Source organism: Chelonoidis abingdonii, chromosome 19 (assembly GCF_003597395.2).
Source record: "Chelonoidis abingdonii isolate Lonesome George chromosome 19, CheloAbing_2.0, whole genome shotgun sequence".
NCBI classification, from domain to species: domain Eukaryota; kingdom Metazoa; phylum Chordata; order Testudines; family Testudinidae; genus Chelonoidis; species Chelonoidis abingdonii.
In genome coordinates, this window is record NC_133787.1 from 6,457,939 (window position 1) to 6,475,965 (window position 18,027).

Below are 18,027 nucleotides of genomic sequence, written 5' to 3' on the forward strand. Positions count from 1 at the left end.
CATAGCAACGTGAGGTTATTACTGTACAGCATTCCTTGAAATGTTACTCTCCGGCTTTTTGCTGTAGTACCTGGTACACTGCGGCATGTTTTCCAGAACATCTCGTACTGTCATCTTCCACTCTACAGCGTTCTCCCTGGCTCAGCTAGTCATGTCAGCCTGTTTCAGGCCAAGTCACCTCTCTTACAGACCTAAAGCCTGCAGCACATTATCTTATATACCTAATCCACACTGACCAGTCCTGTCCCCCTGTGGTGTGGTCCTACCTATTCTTTACCCCTTAAACCTGTAACTTCAAATTGAATCTAGCAGCATACACTAGTTAGTCGATCATAGGATTATATATATGATTAGCTACAAATTGAGTGCACAAGGCTCGGACAACAAAAAGGGTGAGGGTCCCCCTGTAACATTACCTTGTACGTGCTTTCTAGAGCAGTGGGTTTCAAACTTGTTTTTCTGGCGACCCAGTTTAAGAAAATGGTTGATGTCCACGACCCAACGGAGCTGGGGCAGAGGGGTTTGGGGTGTGGGAAGGGCTCAGGGCTGGGGCAGAGGGTTGGGGTGCGAAGGTGAGGGCTGTAGGATGGGGCTGGGAATGACAGGTTCAGGGTGTGGGTGGGGCTCTGGGCTGGAGGTGCAGGCCCTGGGCTGGGGCTGAGGATGAGGGCTTTGGGGTGCAGGAGGAGGCTCTGAGTTTGGGGGGGCTCAGAGTTGAGGCAGGTGGTTGGGCTGTGGGAGAGGCTCTGGGCTGGTGGTGCAGGCTCTGGGGTGGGGCTAGAGATGAGGGGCTTGGGTGCAGGAAGGGGCTCAGGGCTGGGGATTGGGGTTGGGGCATGGGTTTACCTTGGGCAGCTCCTGGTCAGTGGCACAGTGGGGGACCTTCCACACTGAGGAATCCAGAGGGCTTCGGGTGCACCATTGTTTTGCCCAAGGTTTCTGAGCCCAAGTAATAAAGGTGACACATGGAGAAATTGATCTCGCCTGATCCCAGTCACCTGCCACACTTGGGATTACAAAACGACGCCCAACCACATGACAGAGTTCAGAATCGCTGACTCCGGTGGCTGCTGTTAGAGGGTTCTCAGGCCGACAGCTCATCCCACCTTGGCCAGACGATAATTGTATTTGACTCGGTGGAGCTGAATGCAACTACATTTTCTAGGCTGATGTTTAAAATAGTCCCCACCACCTTCCGTCTCTCTGCTCCAGCTGCTGAACAAGGGCACAGAACACTACTCCTATCCCTGCACGCCCACCACCATGCTGCCCCGGAGCGCCTATTGGCACCACATCACCGGATCGCAGAACATCGCTGAGTCCTCCAGCTACGCCGGTGAGTGTCTCCATCATTCCAGCCCAGAGCTTCTCTAACCGCCTCTAGTGAAGGGGCTGCTTTGCTGCTCCATAGGCTCTGTACAGGGCTGGTGAAGCTTTCTGTGCTTCCCATCCCAGTTTCTCATCCCTGAAGCCACTGTAGGGGGAATGCAGTCAGAGCACTGGCAGTCACTCAAAGCCCAGATTCTCCCAGTGGGCTGCTGTGCAGGAGCTTCCTGCTACGCCAGTCCCAGCCCCTTCCAGCAGGAGGCGGTGTAGAGATTACTGCAGGAGCTCCATAATATTCCAGTCCTAGCCTCCCCCAGCAGGAGGCACTAAAGGACACGACTGAGGTTCCTTGCAATACTGTGAGGACCATGAAACAATACCAAATTCTGCTTTGTCTGCAGGTGAAGTGTACTCGGGAGCCCAGGCCAGCTCGGACACAGACCTCCTGAACAGGTTCATCTTACTGAAGCCAAAGCCTGCAAAAAGCGGCAAGAGCGACAGCAAAGAGCCCAAGTCTGCTTCTCAGTGACCGTGCGCTGAGTGGAGAGAGCCCCCGGGCCAGGCCAGGCTGGAGAAAGAGGGTGTTACGTGCAGGAGACATTTGTTTTCCAGTGCCCCCCTGCTCTTCTTTCCTGAGGGTGCTGAAGTTCTGGGAATGCTCCCCTCTCTTTGGAGAAGTTATCAGAGCTCAGCCTGCAGGGAGTGTGTGAGACTGGGTCCTCGATGCTGGGAAGAAGGCTGGAGATGGCCCCAGGAGGGCTGGAACTCTAGCATGGGCCATGCCGTTCTAGCAGACCGAGCACGAGGCGCTAACGATAGGGAAGAGGAGGTCTAGCTCTGTGTTGTTAAATGATTTTAACTATCTATTGCTTATACATATTCTGTATTAAGAGACTTTCCTTCTCACACGAGTGCAAGTTTCTTAGCCACCGAAGAGACACGGGGAAGATGAGACACCAGAGATTTTTAATTCTTGGGTGGGTGGATCTTTCTTTTTTCCTTAGGGTGGCATCATGCGGGAAACCCAGCCCCAGTCAGAGCAGACGCCCCACCGCCTCTGCTGGGAAGGAAAATCCCCCAGGATTGCCTCAGCAAGGCTCAGAGCGGAAGGACAGAGTTTTCTCAAGTGGCCAGCAGGTTGCGGGTGTTGTTGGCAGCCAGTGGGAGCAATGAAGTGTTACTTGAAGCGGGGCAACTGAAGTGAACATTTTGGAGAGGCTGCTGCAAATTTGGCCTGTTCCTTTAAGGCCAGAGGTACCCTGGAGTCCCATAGGTTGCCCAGAATGTGAATGGATGCTCCATCCTGAATCCAGTAGCACTTTCCCTTGGAGAGGGAGTACTGGAGAGTTGCAAGTCTATGCTCTTTTTGCACTTCTTGAAGATACCAGAACACACACCGGGGAACTTTCTGACATCTCAGGAGAAACTGGTTTTCTTTCCGAACTGTGACCTCTGCACAAACTCCCCCAGCTTCCAGAGGGCAGCATTCTCAGTGGGCTGGGGACCTGCTGAACGGCATTTTGCTCCATTAGCTGCGTGTCCTCAGTTCAGATTCTAGCAGCTCAGCGGCTGCAGCATGGATTTCCTTTCCAAACCAAGCCCTTCTTTCCAGATAGCCAAAGCCTGGCAGTTTAGTCACAAGGGATGGGGTATCTACAGGGCTACACCCCTCCCACCCTTAATACACAGCCACTAAATACTGCATTGCCTCTAAGCGATGGTAGCAACCTGCCCAAGCTACCTGTTTGGCAGAACCAGCATTGGTGGGATGCGTCCGTGTTGAGAAGTTCCCTTTCTTTTACCTCCCCAGGTCGGCCAGTGGCCCCCATTTCCTCTGGGGGTGCTCTCACCTGCAGCAATGCTGAAATCCCATTGACAGGAGGCTAGCCAGAGACAATCAGTTGGTCACATGACCTCCTCCCTGTTCCTCCGTGTAAGGGACCTTGTGCTTCTAGCTGATGGGGGAGGACCCAGGTTTCATTTCCACTAGATACCCGGCAGCCTCAAGGAGCCAATGCTGGCAGAGGGCTGGTGGGCAGCCCAAGGCCCATTTCAGTCATCTTTGTAGCTCCTCCCTCCCCCCATGGTGCCAGTGGGTCACTTCCTGAGAATAATTAGTGAACCCCTGGGCAGGTGGAAGTTGGTTTTAATATGCTGAAATCAAATCAAAGCAATTGATTTTCTAGTTCTGCTATTTATTGAATACCTTTCAGAAGGGCTATCTTTTTATTGCAGTACCAACACTGGGGTGGGTTGGTTTGTTCTTGAAGCGTGAGGTACTGTCTCTTGGGGATGGGGAGACCCTGTGGACTATCACCTGTAAATATTCTTGTTTTCTGGTTGTGTGTATAGATGATGAGTAAGATGATGAAGACCTTTCAGACAGATCTGCTGGAAAAGTCCTGGCACACGAGACCAGCGACTGTCCAAACTGCCCTGTTGCAAGCCCCACTAAATTCAGTGCCCTTTCCCCACGACACGTGGCTGGAGTGACAGGAACCACCGCGGTTCAAGTCTAGGCCACATACTCTGTGGTGGAGTGGATCAGATGAGCTTAATGGCTGTATGTCCTCCTGGACGAGGTGTAACCTGCTATCATTTCCCAGTCTAAATGCCTCGCTGGGTTCCCTGGCTAGTAGCTCATTTCAGGCACTAGGATAAAATGCTTTTGTTCAGGCTCAAGAACCAGACCAAGTCCTCGGCTGTGGTTCTAATGCATCAGCTGAGTCTCTGGCCCTGTGCCTTTAACACATCGCTGCAGTGAGACACTGTCAACTTTGAAAAGTGTAAGACTAGAGCCGAAGTGCTGGGCTATCCCCCAACGACAGGTGTGGAGCTGCTAAATGCTGGGACAGGGGAAAGCTCGAGCAGGAACTAGCAGAAACTAGGCTGCCTCAGGAATTTGATGCACAGCTGCATTAAGCCAGGCAAGTGGGGACATAGCAGTTATTGCCAAAAATGTTGTGTTTTTTAAAGGAACTGCTCAATCAATAAACAAACTTTACTCACCCTTCCTGTTTGTCTACTAACTCCACACACAGGACAGGGTGCAAGGAGGGATACATAAGAATAATGGTGCAGTGAAGACAAAGGTACTGATTATCAGAGAAGGCTTCCTAACATCTGAAACACTCCAAGACTGAATTAGATCCAAGGCTGCAGTGTGTAAAGGGCCATTACACAGGTGATTTCCCATGCGCACCAATGAAGTCTTAAAGCAGAGAGTATTGGGGGAGGGGGACATTCTTTTCCAGCTTGAGTGATCTGCACGTAACAGTTACAGAAAGAGGAACTACATAATCCTCTATCCATCGCTGTAGTGATTCAAACTATTCTAAACCCCTCCCCAGACTGATCCAAACAGGGTGAATGCTGCTCCCAGTTGTTCTGCAGCTCATTATGTTCTCTCCCAGCTCTTCAGAACAGACGCTAAGGGGGTAATTTTCAGAAGTACAAGAGCACGGCTCTCACTGAAAGGGGTCGGTACTTGCATTCCTAAATCCATTAGGAGCTCACTTCATCAGACAAGGGCTTAGAAGAGTCTGGCAGGTGCCCAGGCTGGGCTGTTTACAAGCAAGGAAAGAGGCAGAATCCCTGGGTGGTTAAGGCAACGGATGGAGTTTCAGGCACATTATAGGCTCTGAACCCTACAGGCTGGGTCCAGAGCTCCCCCAACCCCACTGGGAAAACATGCTGCCTCTTCATTTCACAGAGCAAGGAGCTACTAGGTGGGGCACGGGTCACTTGCTGGGAGATTCTCTGCACCTTGCAGTCTTTTAAACCGTGATCTGAGGGCTTCAATGGCTCAGACACAGGTCTGATACAGGTGTGGATGGATGAGATTCTGGGGCCTGCGTTGTGCAGGAGGTCAGACTAGATGATCATAATGGTCCCTTCTGACCTTAGAGTCTATCCCCCACCATGGTTTGGTTATCCAGGGCATGGTGCAGCAAAGCATCAGGGCAGACCTGGACATGGAGGCAGTGTTACCCAGCCAAGACCCCTGCACCACACATTTGTGGTGTGACCAGAGCAAGTGGCTTTCTGCCTGTTTCCATCTCCAGCGATCCTGGATGCTGCACTGGGAATGCCCCTCCACCCTCACTGGAGTAATTAAACAGCTCACTGTCTCACCTCAGCCTGCCCCCAGAGAGCCAATGGCATTTCTTTAGACTCTCATCTTTAATGGTCCCGCTGGCTGATGGTGTCTGGGGGAATTTCAGCCATGGCACCTGCAATGACAGTTTGATAGGGGTTGATCTCCTGGCATTGTACAGGTCTGACGCTGAATCAGAGGGGTTATCAGTGACAGGCACCCAGCTACCCCATTCCCCATACAGGGTACATACTGCTCACATACAGCATACCCCCAAGGAGTCTAAATCCTGCTAAGCCTCCTTGGCACATAGGGTCTCTCTTGGAGCACTGACTTCTGCAGCAGCTCAGTCCCCGAGCCCAGCTTCAGACAGACTCACCCTAGCCCCAGATGCCACGTTACATACAAGTGCCAGGGCTGGGGGCTGGTTTCTATAGCAGATAATGTCAGGAGCAGCAGAAAACAGCCAACCCTCCAAAGCAGACCTCATTCCGTGAATGTCTGGTGGAGAGAACCGATGGCTGGGCCCTCTCCTCCCACAGCCTCAGACAAGCTTTCAGGGACGGCTGAACGTAGGACAAAGGCTTTATTCAGCACAGTAACAAACAGGACATGGCTATGCAACTGCACTGAGATACACGCTTCCAAATCCCAATCCACGGATGGCCAGAGTCCAGTGAAAACACGCAAGAGCTAGGGTCATTCACAGAGATTCAACCCCACACTCCCCATTACAATAATATACCACACCTGGGGCTCACTGGAGATGTCCCTGCACTATGCTGGAAATCTCGCCCCTGCTCCTGCAGAGCAGCTTCCATGCTCTAAAGGGAGACTGATGGGAAGCCATCTCAATAAACATCACATCCCCACCAGCTGAGTGCCAGAAAGGCCTGAAGGTTCAGCACACAAGGAGCAGGGCTTCATGTTCACTTGGCTACGATTAGCCCTGCCCCAGGAAAAAATCAGGTGGCTCCATGAACAGTGCGGCACATCAGTGTGACTTGGTCACAACGGGAGATTCTGCAGGAAAGGGGCAGGGCTCAGTTTATAGTCAGGACATCACTCTGGATCTCATGACTTAGCTGGGTCTGGAGGTCGCTCAGTTTCTTCTTCAGCCCGGACAGTGCCGAGAGAACGATGGTCTCCGGCCGCAGGGAGCCGCAGGACTCCACGTTGTAATAAAACCTGAGGGTATTGGAGGAGATTAAGATTCTTAGACAGGAAGGCAAAGAACTGGAGATTTCTCTCTGCAGTGTGTTTCCACCCTATTGTACTTCACTGCAGGGAAAGCTCATTCTCAGCTCCTGGGAGTCTGGTTAGCCCTTCCTTTCCACCGACCTTTGCAACAGCAGCCGTAGATCCAAAACAACTACTGCACAGGCTACTGCATATCGCTCAGAGAGCTTTCGCTACGAATGTCTGTATCTGCTCACAAATGCTATGCAGCGCCGAACACAATGGGCTTGGATCTGACTGGGCTGGTGGTAGCTTTGCCACTACTGCAATACAACTCACTAGCAATGGTTTCAGCGCTGGACATGGGGATACCAGAATCTCAGCACACCTGCCCAGCTTCAAACACATTCATCGCAGACAAAGATGCAGCATTGTACTCAAGTGCCAGGGCAGAGAAGCCAGTGGAAGATGAACAAATGTCTCAATTTGAACATGAACGTGACATCTCCGTACCATTCGCCCAACTCCCCAGCAAGCCTTTGATAACACCATATTCATTCTAGTCCTTCCTGATGCCTCCAGAGAAGCCTCATTTACACTGTGATGGGTTATACACACCCCGCCCTGTCTGGGGAAGGGTTAATGAGCTTCTGTGGGCTTAACGTGCCCTACCCTGCTTCACCTGCAGGAGCAGTCAGGCATGGAGGGGGCAGTTAAAAGGAGAGAGCCTGCTCAGCTCAGAGGAGGCTGGGAAAGAGGCAGCTCCTGAAGGACAGCCCAGCTGAGAGCCAGGACACAACCACACACTGGAGCCTCTCTGTGGGAAGGTAGGCCTGGGGCAGGACTATTGTGTTCAGTTTGTTACCTGGGACAGGCTTGTGGTCTGAAGGGGATTACCGCAGTTGAGGGCTCTCATCTCCTGGGGAGGAGGAGTCTCAACAAAGCTCTGCTGTTTGCCCCATCTTGGAGACCACAAGGTGATTTGTCATGAGCCCCAAAGCACCGTGGTCCCACCCAGCTGCGGCATGGAAGAAGCACTCTGATCTGAGAGGAGAGGCTCACTGAGTCCTGCACTGCTCCACTGAGTGGATTCCCATTCCCTGATAGGGCAGGCTCTCTTGGAGGGAGAAGTCAACCAGTCCTGGCTCCCATTTCACTACTCCATCAATGGGCCCCAACCTACTCCCCAGGAAACGCCCGCTCCTGAGGCTGGCAAATTGTTCTGCAAAGTCATTGAACACCACCAGAAAGGCCCAGACAACGGACTGAGGCGCTTCTGGGTGGCGTTTGGAAATGCCCTCCTCCTTCCCCGTGCGCTGTGGCAGATAGCCAACTCCTTACCGCTCTGGCTTTCCATTGGGGTCATAGGGAGCCTGGGCCTCATCCTCGTCAATTTCGGAATACTCGCTCTTTGGCCTAGGATCAAACACAGCAATTAAGGTTAGTGCTGAAACCCACCTCCCCACCGGCTCCTTCCCACCTTGGGCAGCAGTTTGGTCCCATGGCCAACATTCAGCAGTTGAAGAAACTGGGGCAGGAGGATGGCGTTAGTGTATTTAAGATTACAGAGATGGAAGAGTCCAATGGCCAAAGCACGATACAGTCTGCCAATAGACATTAGCCAGCATGACCTTACATAGATGCTGTACTTCAGTGGCTCTCAACCTTTTCAGACGACTGTATCCCTTTTCAGGAGTCTGATTTGTCTTACGTACCCCCAAGTTTAACCTCACTTCAAAACTACTTGCTCACAAAATCAGACATAAAAATACAAGTGTCACAGCATGCTATTACTGAAAAATTGCTTACTGTTATTTCTACCATAATTGTAAAATCAATTGGAATATAAATATTGTACTTATATTTCAGTGGGCAGTATGTAGAGCAGTATAAACAATTCACTGTCTGTATGAAATTTTAGTTTATGCTGACTTCGCTAATGCTTTTTATGTAGCCTGTTGTAGAACTAGGCAAATATCTAGATGAGTTGATGCACACCCTGGAAGATCTCTGACTACCCTCGGGAGCATACGTACCCCTGGCTGGGAACCACTGCTATACTTTCTTAACTAAAGCCCTATGCGTGTTCCCCAACCTGAGGAACAGGCCTGCCATTGGAGAAGGGGGTGTCAGGCTAGTTCAGGACTTGACACAGAAGAGGATCTAAGAAGATGGACTCAGACTGCAAATAAGCTGCCATGTTTGCAAGATGTCTCATTAAGAGCCACCCAGTCTTCCCTGTGCATCTGTGGGGGCAGCTCACAAGCACAGGGCTGCAAGCAGCAGCCTGCCAGCCCAAGAGCCTCTTCTCTGTTCCCCTGGCACTCAGCTGAGCCTTGGATGGCACCAATGGTCACTCCTCACCTGCAGCAGCAGGTAGCCTTCTAGTGTGGGTGTGTGTAGGAGGGTGTGAGGAAGAGGAACAGGGGAAAATGTCTGCAAAGAATATGGGGGGGAGGGGTGGAGTACTAAGATAAAAGGAACAGAAAAATGGAGAGACAGCAGCAACTGTCAGCACATGGCATCAGGACTGGGGGGCGGGGGGGTGCTCACTGGCCAATTCACACCATGGGCAGCTCCACAAAAATAACTGAGAACTACTGTTCTATTCAAATACACACACCCTATTTTAGCATTGCACAGGAGTCGCTCTGCCTACGGGCGAGCTGGCATTTTCATTCCAAACCCCTATTTTCAGTTGCTTACCAAATTCTTACAAATTACCTCTGGGGCTAGAACTTGACCAGCCATTGGAAATGATGTGAAAGGAAAAGAAATCGAGTTTGTAGTGAACATGTGTTTGACTAAGAATATTTAGAAGCGGAGACACTAAACTGTCAAACTAAGGATCACCCAGGCCTAATACTATAGGAATATCTCAAGCTTAAAGTAGCATTAACCACCCAGATGACCACCTTTATTGGAGGATCAATACAGATACTATGAGAATCCTAACTTTAAGTAATCTCATGACCTGTGGTTTTAACTTCTCAGCCACAGTGTTGCATTAATGTTGTCTCTTGTACTGAATACAGAATATTTTCTCTCGATTGTGATCACACGTGCCACTCAACCAATACTATTCTCAAACCAGAACATACCATTCCTCAGGCTTGGGGTAGACTGTGTGCCTCAAAGCATTGTCTGGATCATACTCAAAGGCTACTCCTGCTGTAGGGTTCCACTTGGCATGCTCCTTGCCAAATCCCTTCTTGGCATACGCTCGCAATCTCAGCTCCTGGCCTTTCCGTAACTTGACAATGAGGATATCTGAGAAGCACAAACACTGAGTCAAATGGGGTGGGAGAGTGGCTGCAAAGGAGACATCCTCGCATGGTAGCATGCTTGCATTTGAGTGATGAGTGAATGGGGAACTATTCGTGCATAGGGAAATCTCTTTAGAAAGCGGAGCTCATTTACAATCTTAGAAGGGCTTATTCATGCCTTGATATCAGCCATGCAACTCCCACCAATGGAAAAATGGGAGCGGTACATGTGGCTGAGGGCATGATTTGGCCTTTAGACCACAGCAGATGGGGAGAAGCTGTTTTGGCATCTTTGCTGTAATACCCAGTTATAACTGTGAGAGAGAGAGAGAGAGAGGATCTTCTTTACCTCCCAAACAAACACTCTAACTCGAAAGTAGCAGTAAATGCAGAGTTCACATCTGTTCACTGGAACAAAAAGTTAATCCTGTGCACACTGGCATTTCCACACTGCCAGCTTTGCCTGTCAGTGCCACATCTGCAACTGCCCAGGGTTAACAGATAGTACTTTGGGGTATAGGTCAAAGAGGAAAATCAGTTTCTCTCTGCAGCTCTTCTACACAGTGACTCACTTACCATCCTGCTCCACGTAGTCATTGGGGTCATTGTCTCTGCTCCGGGATGTCACCTGCATAGAACGAGCCACAGATGAGGTCACTGGGGGACCAACCCCTTCTCCCAACTTCAAACCCCGGATCACCCACTAAACTAAGAGGCCAGTCACTGCAAACAGACTTAGCCTGTAGTGAGTTACTGAAGGTGAGACAAGAAATAATGGGCTTCATCTGCAGCAAGGGAGATCTAGGTTAGATATTAGGAAAAACTCTAAGGATAGTTGAAACTCTTGAATTGGCTTCCAAAGGAGGCTGTGAAATTCCCATCATCAGAGGATTTTTAGAACAGGTTGGACAAAACCTGTCAGGGTTGGTCTAGGTTTACTTGGCCCTGCCTCAGTGCAAGAGGGTTAATTAGATGACTGCTCTTGGTCCCTTCCAGCCCGACACACTTCAGCTTGTGATTGTATAGTGAGGAAGAGCCGGCCTATACATCTTTCCAGCGTTCCCATATTACAGGATGACCAAGTGGTGCAGTCTGTAGGCCAAATGTGACAACTGTGGTTCCACGACAGTGCACAGAGTTGCGCTCTCTTTGATATGGAGGCTTAGCCTGCAGACCACAGATCCCAGCATGCAGTGCTCCATCATAATCAAAGTGGCCTGGCAGCTCAGAGGAAGATTTGACACAGTATTTTTTAAAAAGGAAAACATCTGCGATCTGCTCCGTTTTGTGAAAACAAGGGGCAGCCTTCAGACTGCTCCCCTTGGTTAGGGATCCCTGACTCAGTTGTATTTTAAAGACTCGTCCCACCAAATCCCTTTGAATCCATTCTCCTGGGGCTCTTTTAATATCCTTCTCAGAGGCCTGCCAAGAGCCACACGGCTCTGGTGTCTCATCTGAGATACCGCTGCTATCTAGCGCTGCTGAGGGCCAACAAGCAAACTTGCAGGCAGCAGAATTTCTGCCAGGCCTTTGAAGGTTCAGAGAGCCCTTCCACAGAGCCCCCCAGTCATCATGATTTAGAAAACAGGTCTAGGTGATGTAACACTGAGGCTGTCTAGGAAGAACTTGGCAATGGATGATCTGAGAGTGCGCACTTGGAACGTGGAGGGAAGATAGACAGAATATATTAAAGCTTTGTACGAGCTTGAGCTAGGATACCTAAACTGTAAGGACATCGCATCTATCAGACAGGAGCCTTGCTCTGTCTGCTTAGAGAAAGGGTAGGGAAGAGACCTTACTGACTGACTTGATCTTATACTGACCGGTATAACCCGGGGGTTGTTGGAGATGAGATCACGGGATGTCACGTGACGAGTCTGGTCTTCATTGCACCGGACATCCAGGGTAAACTCCACAGAACACTCTGGACAGAACTCATCACATGTACAATCCTAGGGAGAGGGGGTAAGACACAGGTCAGGATCACTGTTCTCTGCCAGTGAGAATGTGTAGCATCCCACGTCAGATCGGGCCATTCTCCCCACACAGCCCTCTCAAAGAGAGCTTGGCGTATCTCTGAACTCACCCTGGAGTACTGCAGCTTATCGACAATGTCATCGCTGGTGAGTGGGATCAAACCTGGAGAGAGATGTTAGTTAGGGAAAGTGCAGAAAAAACCATGAAATACATCTAAGTGATACCAAGGGACGGATCACCCCTCCAGTGGGACCACCAGAGAGGGACAAAGCTCCTGGTATCTCACCATCACAAAAGGTCCCATCAGTAGTTAGAGACAGAAAAGACCAATAGAGTCGGTTTCCACACGTCTTGTGTAAAATACGGTGTTGATGAAATTGCTGTAAGGTGAGTGTATGACTGGTTGAAAGACAGTACTGAGAATAGTTATCAGTGGTTCAATGTCAAACTGGGAGGACCTATCAAGGGGGTTGGAGAGCCCTTTGGGGGTTTGTCCTGGCCCAGTACTAGTCAATATGTTCATTAATGACTTTGCTGGAGCATACTTATAAAATCTGCTGGTTGCCAGTACTTTGGAAGACAGGACTAGAATTCAGAATGATCTTCATAAATTGAGATTTGGACTGAAATCAACAAGAGAAATTCAACACAGACCAGTGTAGTGCTCTGCACTCAGGAGGAAAAATCAAATACACAAATACAAAATGGGGGCTGACTGGCTAGGCAGCAGTACTGCTGAAAAGGATCTGGGGGCTATAGGCGATCACGAATGAGGAAACAGTGTGGTGCTGCTGTAAAAAAGGTGAATGTCACACTGGGATGTATTAACAGAGCACTGGATGTGAGACATGGGAGGTAATTGCTCCATTCTGCTCAGCACTGGTGAGACCTCTGCTGGAGTACTGAGTCCAGTTTTGGCCTCGATGCTTCAAGAAAAGTTGTGGACAAATTAGAGTGGGTCCAGAGGAGAGCAACAACAATGAAAAAAGGTTGAGAAAACCTGACCTGTGAGGAAAGGTTGAAAGAACTGGGCATGAACAGAGGGTGCGGGACATAAGTCTACAAATATGTCAAGGACGGTTATTAAGAAGATGGCAATGAACTGTTCTCCATAACTACCCAGGGCAGGATAAAAGTTAATCAGCACAGTTTGCAGCCAGGGAGATTTAAGTTAGAAAGGATTTTCTAAGGACTGGAATAGGTTACCAAGGGAAATTTTTAAGAACAGGTTCACAAACACTTGTGGTCTAGGTTTACTTGGTCCTGCCTCTGCATAAGGGGCTGGACTAGATAACCTCATGAGGTCCCTTTCTGCCCTATGATTCTAGGATTGTTCCCTACAACACATTCTAGACATACTTAGGGACTAGAATGATTTTCCTCCTTTCTTTAAGATGTTGGTTACTCACCCAATCTGTGTGCAATGAACTCATCATGGAGCACAGAGGAGTTAGCATCTATCTGGACCCAGTCTATGGCTGCAAACAGAACAGAAACAAGTAATCAAAGCTCTTGGAAGTAGAAAGACACTGAGTTCATGGGGCCTCTACCCCCATGATGATATATGGTTTCAGAGAGGCTGAAAAGTTTTGATGGTCTTAGGTCCCATGTGCAAAACCTAATAAAAATAACTTAACTAAATGTTAAAGGCTCAGGCACATCAGCAATTCATTTGCATACCTTTCCCCAAATACAAAGGACACAGAGAAGTCTGGCAGAGGTGAGAGGGTGGCTGGGAACCAAAGGAACAGTGACAATGGCAGCTGATTGAGTCTAAGGATATGCCTACATGGCAGTTTGGTGGATGATTCCCAGCTCAGGTAGTACACGTGCTAGCTGTGCTTGAGCGACTGTGCTAAAAATCGCAGTGTAGGGTCACGGCAGCACAGGTGACCACTCAGGCTACCTGGCCAAGGGGACGCCTGGGACTGCACTCAGCTGGCGAGCCCAAGCCACAGCCTATGCCACTGTGTCCCCGCTGCTATTTTTAGTGTGGTCACTCAAGCAGACCTAGCACACGTATGACCACCCAAGCTAAGAATCCCTCTCTTCACTGCTGCGCAGATGTTCCCCTACGGGATCTTCATGAACAGACAACAACTGACTAAAGGGGGAGAAAATACCTATTATGGGAACTTCGGCTATAAACACTCTTCGGATGGAATTCGCTACCCTGTAACAGAGGAGAAAACCAGCATTGAGACACTGAGGAACACAAGTAATGAACATCAGAATACATGTAATTCTATGTGAGAGAGGTTTGCTCCAAATAGACATAGCCAAAGTGCAGCCTGCCAAGACTAATAATACCTGCTCCCTGGATCCTATTCATTCTCCATTCATCCACCGCTAGATTTCTTTGCCCACCAGCAAAGCTTTATTGATAGGAGTAAACCCAATCGGTCTCTATGCAGCTTTCCCCACCCTGCTCCTAATGCTACTGCCCTTCGTTAATAGCGGGCAGTCTATAAAGAGAGCCCAGAGCCCTCATCTGTGATCCCTGTTCTTACCACTCATGATAAGAGGTTCAATCATATTCTTTACAGTCTCCCCATAACAAGCCACCCCCAGGTTAATATGACTGGCAATTCCAACTGAGGAGAGAGGCCCTAGTGGAAAAGTAGGATGTGCTAACGATTATCAGTGAAATTCTTACAGAGGTCACAGTACCATAAACTGAAGCATACACAGTAACAGTGTCATGGCCCCTAGTGCTCAGCAGAACATTGGACCTAGATTCTGCAGCAAGGTCCCTGGACTATGCGGGACTCTAGCGTGGCAGGCTGAAGATCAGTTTAATTTAAATTAAAAATGGAGAGTGATAAATTAAATATGAAAATATAATCTGAATCCTAGCTCCTACTTATGTGTGGGGGCCATTTATTTCACCTTTTCCCTATGTTTTCATCATACCACAGACTTTTGTATTGATAATCCATCACAGACTTTTCTTTCTCTGGAGGGGAGAGGTTAGAGGTTTTGGCAGCCAGGTAGGGATAGTTGGCCCTTTTGGCATCCTGTTAGGCATGGGAGGTCTTCTGGGTTCGTGGGATAAGCAAATTATCCGGGTCTACTAAAACAACCAGCAGTGAAACGGCAGACAATGCCGACACTTAAATTCTGAACTGTAGGTTAACAGCTCCACTGAAATAAATGGGGCAGTTCACACCTCTCGGAGGTATGATTTCAGGCTGTCTACAGATTCCCGCAGACAGTAATGGATTGGGGCACATTTGTTTCATGTTTTTAAGGGACTCTTCACAAACGAAAACTAGAAATGTTATTTTTTAAAAGGAAAATAGATTCTGGAGTACAATTCTGTAGCAAAAATGAGGAGTGCACAGAACCCTGAATATATTTAGCCAAGGATCAGGCTAAATATCAAAACGTAAAGATGAAACAGACTTGTGAATGAACCTTTAGAGCCAGGGCACAGATAGTTGGGAGGGGGGGCACAGGGTTTGTTTACAGGGAGACATTTATTTGTCTTCCCCCAGCCAAGGCACATAAAGGTCAAGACGAAAGCAGCCAGCCCAATCTATGGAGCTGGAGAGTGCAAATTGCGGTGCCTGGATCATCCCAGTGTGGTGGCATTCTCCTTGTTTTGCCCAACCCCCAGCAGTTCGTCAGCCTGGTCACCTGCCCCCAGTGCCCCAGCAGACAGGTCTGTGCCCCAGCACCATCCTACCTTCTGGCAGCACACTGAGGGGACAGGGCATCATGCACTAGGGGGTCTCCTTCTCTCACCTAGTGGGGCACCCCTCAGGCATCTTAGAGCCAGGGGAGGGCAGGAACCTAAGGCTGGAAGGTGGGCAGGGAAAGGGGTGGGTGGAACCTCGAGGTGCAGTGAAGCCCTTTGCCCTGTTCTCCCCAGGAAGAATGGGGGGGGGGGGCAAAGTGAGTGTGGATGTGGCTCAGGCCCTCTCAGATGTGGGGCAAGGGGATCAGGATCCTCCCCAAGGGAGGAGTGTCTCCCCCTCCCCCGAGCCTGGTGGCTCTATCCAGCACAGCAACCCCCCAGCCTCCAACAGCCTCCCACCATTATCTGAATGTCCCACTCCCCACAGCCCCCCCAAGCCCCTTCAGCTCCCCCCATCATTCCCTATAGCCCCCCCGCTCCCTGCAACCGTTCCCTGAGTGTCCCACTCCCCGCAGCCCCCCAACCTTCCGCAGCCCCCTCAACCATTTCCTACAGCACCCCTCGCTCCCTGCAACCATTCCCTGAGTGCCCCACTCCCCACAGCCCCCCCGCTCCCCACAGCCCTCCCAACCATTCCGAGTGCCCCACTCCCTGCCGCCATCCCCCAACTTCCTGTAGTCCCCCCATCCCCCACAGCCCTCCAACCATTTTCTGAGTGCCCCACTCCCTGCAGCCCCCCCAACCATTCCCTGAATGTCCCACACCCTGCAGCCATCCCAACCCCCTGCAGCCCCCGACTCTCTGCAGCTCTTCCGCTCTCCACAGCCCTCCAACCATTCCGAGTGCCCCACTTCCCGCAGCCCCCCGGCTCCCCACAGCCCTCCTAACCCCCTACAGCCCCCCAACCATTCCCTGAGAGCCCCACTCCCCGCAGCCCCCTGCTCCCCACAGCCCTCCCAACTTCTGCAGACCCCCAACCTTCCCTGAGTGCCCACTGCCTGCAGCCCCCCAACCAATTCCCTTGAGTAAGCCCCACTCCCGCAGCCCTGCTCCGCCACAGCCCCCTCCCAACTTCCTGCACCCCCATCCCCGCAGCCCCTTCCAACCATTTCCCTGATTGCCCCCACCCTGCAGCCCCCAACTAGTGTCCAAGGCTCCACTCACTGCATCCCCCTCCCAACCCCCTGCAGCCCCCCCAAACTCCTGAGTGCCCCACTCCATGCAGCCCCCAACGCATTCACCTGAGTGCCCCACTCCCGCTGCAGCCCCCCAACCATTCCCTTGATACCCGCCCTCACGCAGCCCCCCTCTCCACAGCCCCTCCCCTAACTTCTCCGCAAGCCCCCCAAGCATTCCCGAGTGGCCCCTCCCCGCAGCCCCTGCTCCATTCACGCCCTCCCAACGCCCCTCCAGGCCCCAACCATTCGGGAGTGCCCGCTCCCGCAGCCCCCTGCTCCCCAACAGCCCGTCCAACTTCCTGCAGCCCCCAATCCCCCGCAGCCCTCCAACCATTCCCTGAGTGCCCCACACCCTGCAGCCCCCACTAATTCAAGTGCTCCCCACTCCCCTCAGCCCCCTCCCAACCCCACTGCCAGCCCCCCCAACCATTCCGAGTGCCCCATCCGGCCTGCAGCCCCCCCAACCATTCCCTGAGTGCCCCACTCGCTTGAGCCCCCAACCTTCCTAAGTGGCCCCACTCCCCCGAAAAAAAGGCCCCCCTGCTCCCCCACCAGCCCTCCAACTTCCGCAGCCCCCCAACCGCAAGCCCTCCAACCATTCCGAGTGCCCCCCACTCCCCGCAGCCCCCTGCTCCCCACAGCCTCCCAACTTCCTGCAAGCCCCCATCCACCCGCAGCCTCCAACCATTTCGCGAAAGTGCCCACAACCTGCAAGCCCCTCAAACATCTCCAAGTGCCCACCTCCCGCACCCCCTCCAACCCCCTGCAAGCCCCCCAACCATTTCTCCCGGAGTGCCCCCACTCCCCTGCAGCCCCCCACACACCCCTGAGTGACCCCACGCCTGCAAGCCCCAACCATTCCCTGAGTGCCCCACTGCCTGAGCCTCCCAACACCATTCCCTGAGTGCCCCCTGCCTGCAGCCCCCCAAAGCATTCCCTGAGTGTCCCCACTGCCTGCAGCCCAAGCATTCCCTGAGTGCCCCCACTGCCCTGCAGCCCCCAAGCAATTCCTGACTCGCCACACCCACCGCAGCTCTCCCAACCCTCCATGCAGGCCCCAACCATTCGGATGCCCGCTCCGCAGCCCCCCTGCTCCCACAGCCCTCCCCAAACTTCCCGCAGCCCCCCAAACCATTCCCTGAGTGCCCCGCTCCCCGCAGCCCCCCTTCCCCGCGCCCCGCTCACGCCAGGTCCGTGTTCTCGAGAATGAACTTGACCGTTCTTCGTCGGATGAGCTCGTGATGCGCACCGTGGGCTGGTTGGCCGTACGGCATGGGCGGGCCCGCGCCGCGGCTGCTCCCTCCGTCCCAGCGCCGCCGCGCTCCGCCCCCGCGGCCGGTCGGCCCGCCGCCTGCCCAGCGGCCG

At 51.8% G+C, this 18,027-nt stretch overlaps 2 protein-coding genes across 4 annotated transcripts in view; one reads left to right on the forward strand and one right to left on the reverse strand.

Annotated features, from left to right (window-relative positions):
* Positions 1-4,335, forward strand: part of DOK4 (docking protein 4) — a 41,514-nt gene extending 37,179 nt beyond the window's left edge. For all 3 annotated transcript variants that reach the window (XM_032784616.2, XM_075073713.1, XM_075073714.1), the window contains exons 8-9: positions 1,213-1,336; positions 1,728-4,335. In XM_032784616.2, coding sequence (XP_032640507.1) covers positions 1,213-1,336; positions 1,728-1,855 — 252 coding nt within the window. In that variant the 3' untranslated portion in view covers positions 1,856-4,335. The remainder of the gene's footprint in view (positions 1-1,212; positions 1,337-1,727) is intronic.
* Positions 4,336-5,989: 1,654 nt separating this feature from the next.
* POLR2C (RNA polymerase II subunit C) lies at positions 5,990-17,986 on the reverse strand. Its single transcript, XM_032784645.2, has 9 exons — positions 17,848-17,986; positions 13,968-14,017; positions 13,254-13,322; positions 11,954-12,006; positions 11,691-11,819; positions 10,444-10,495; positions 9,703-9,871; positions 7,943-8,017; positions 5,990-6,610 (listed from the first exon to the last, which is right to left on the reverse strand). The coding sequence occupies exons 1-9, from the start codon at positions 17,934-17,936 to the stop codon at positions 6,466-6,468; spliced, it is 831 nt and encodes a 276-aa protein (XP_032640536.1). The 5' UTR covers positions 17,937-17,986; the 3' UTR covers positions 5,990-6,465.
* Between the last annotated feature and the right edge of the window lie 41 nt (positions 17,987-18,027).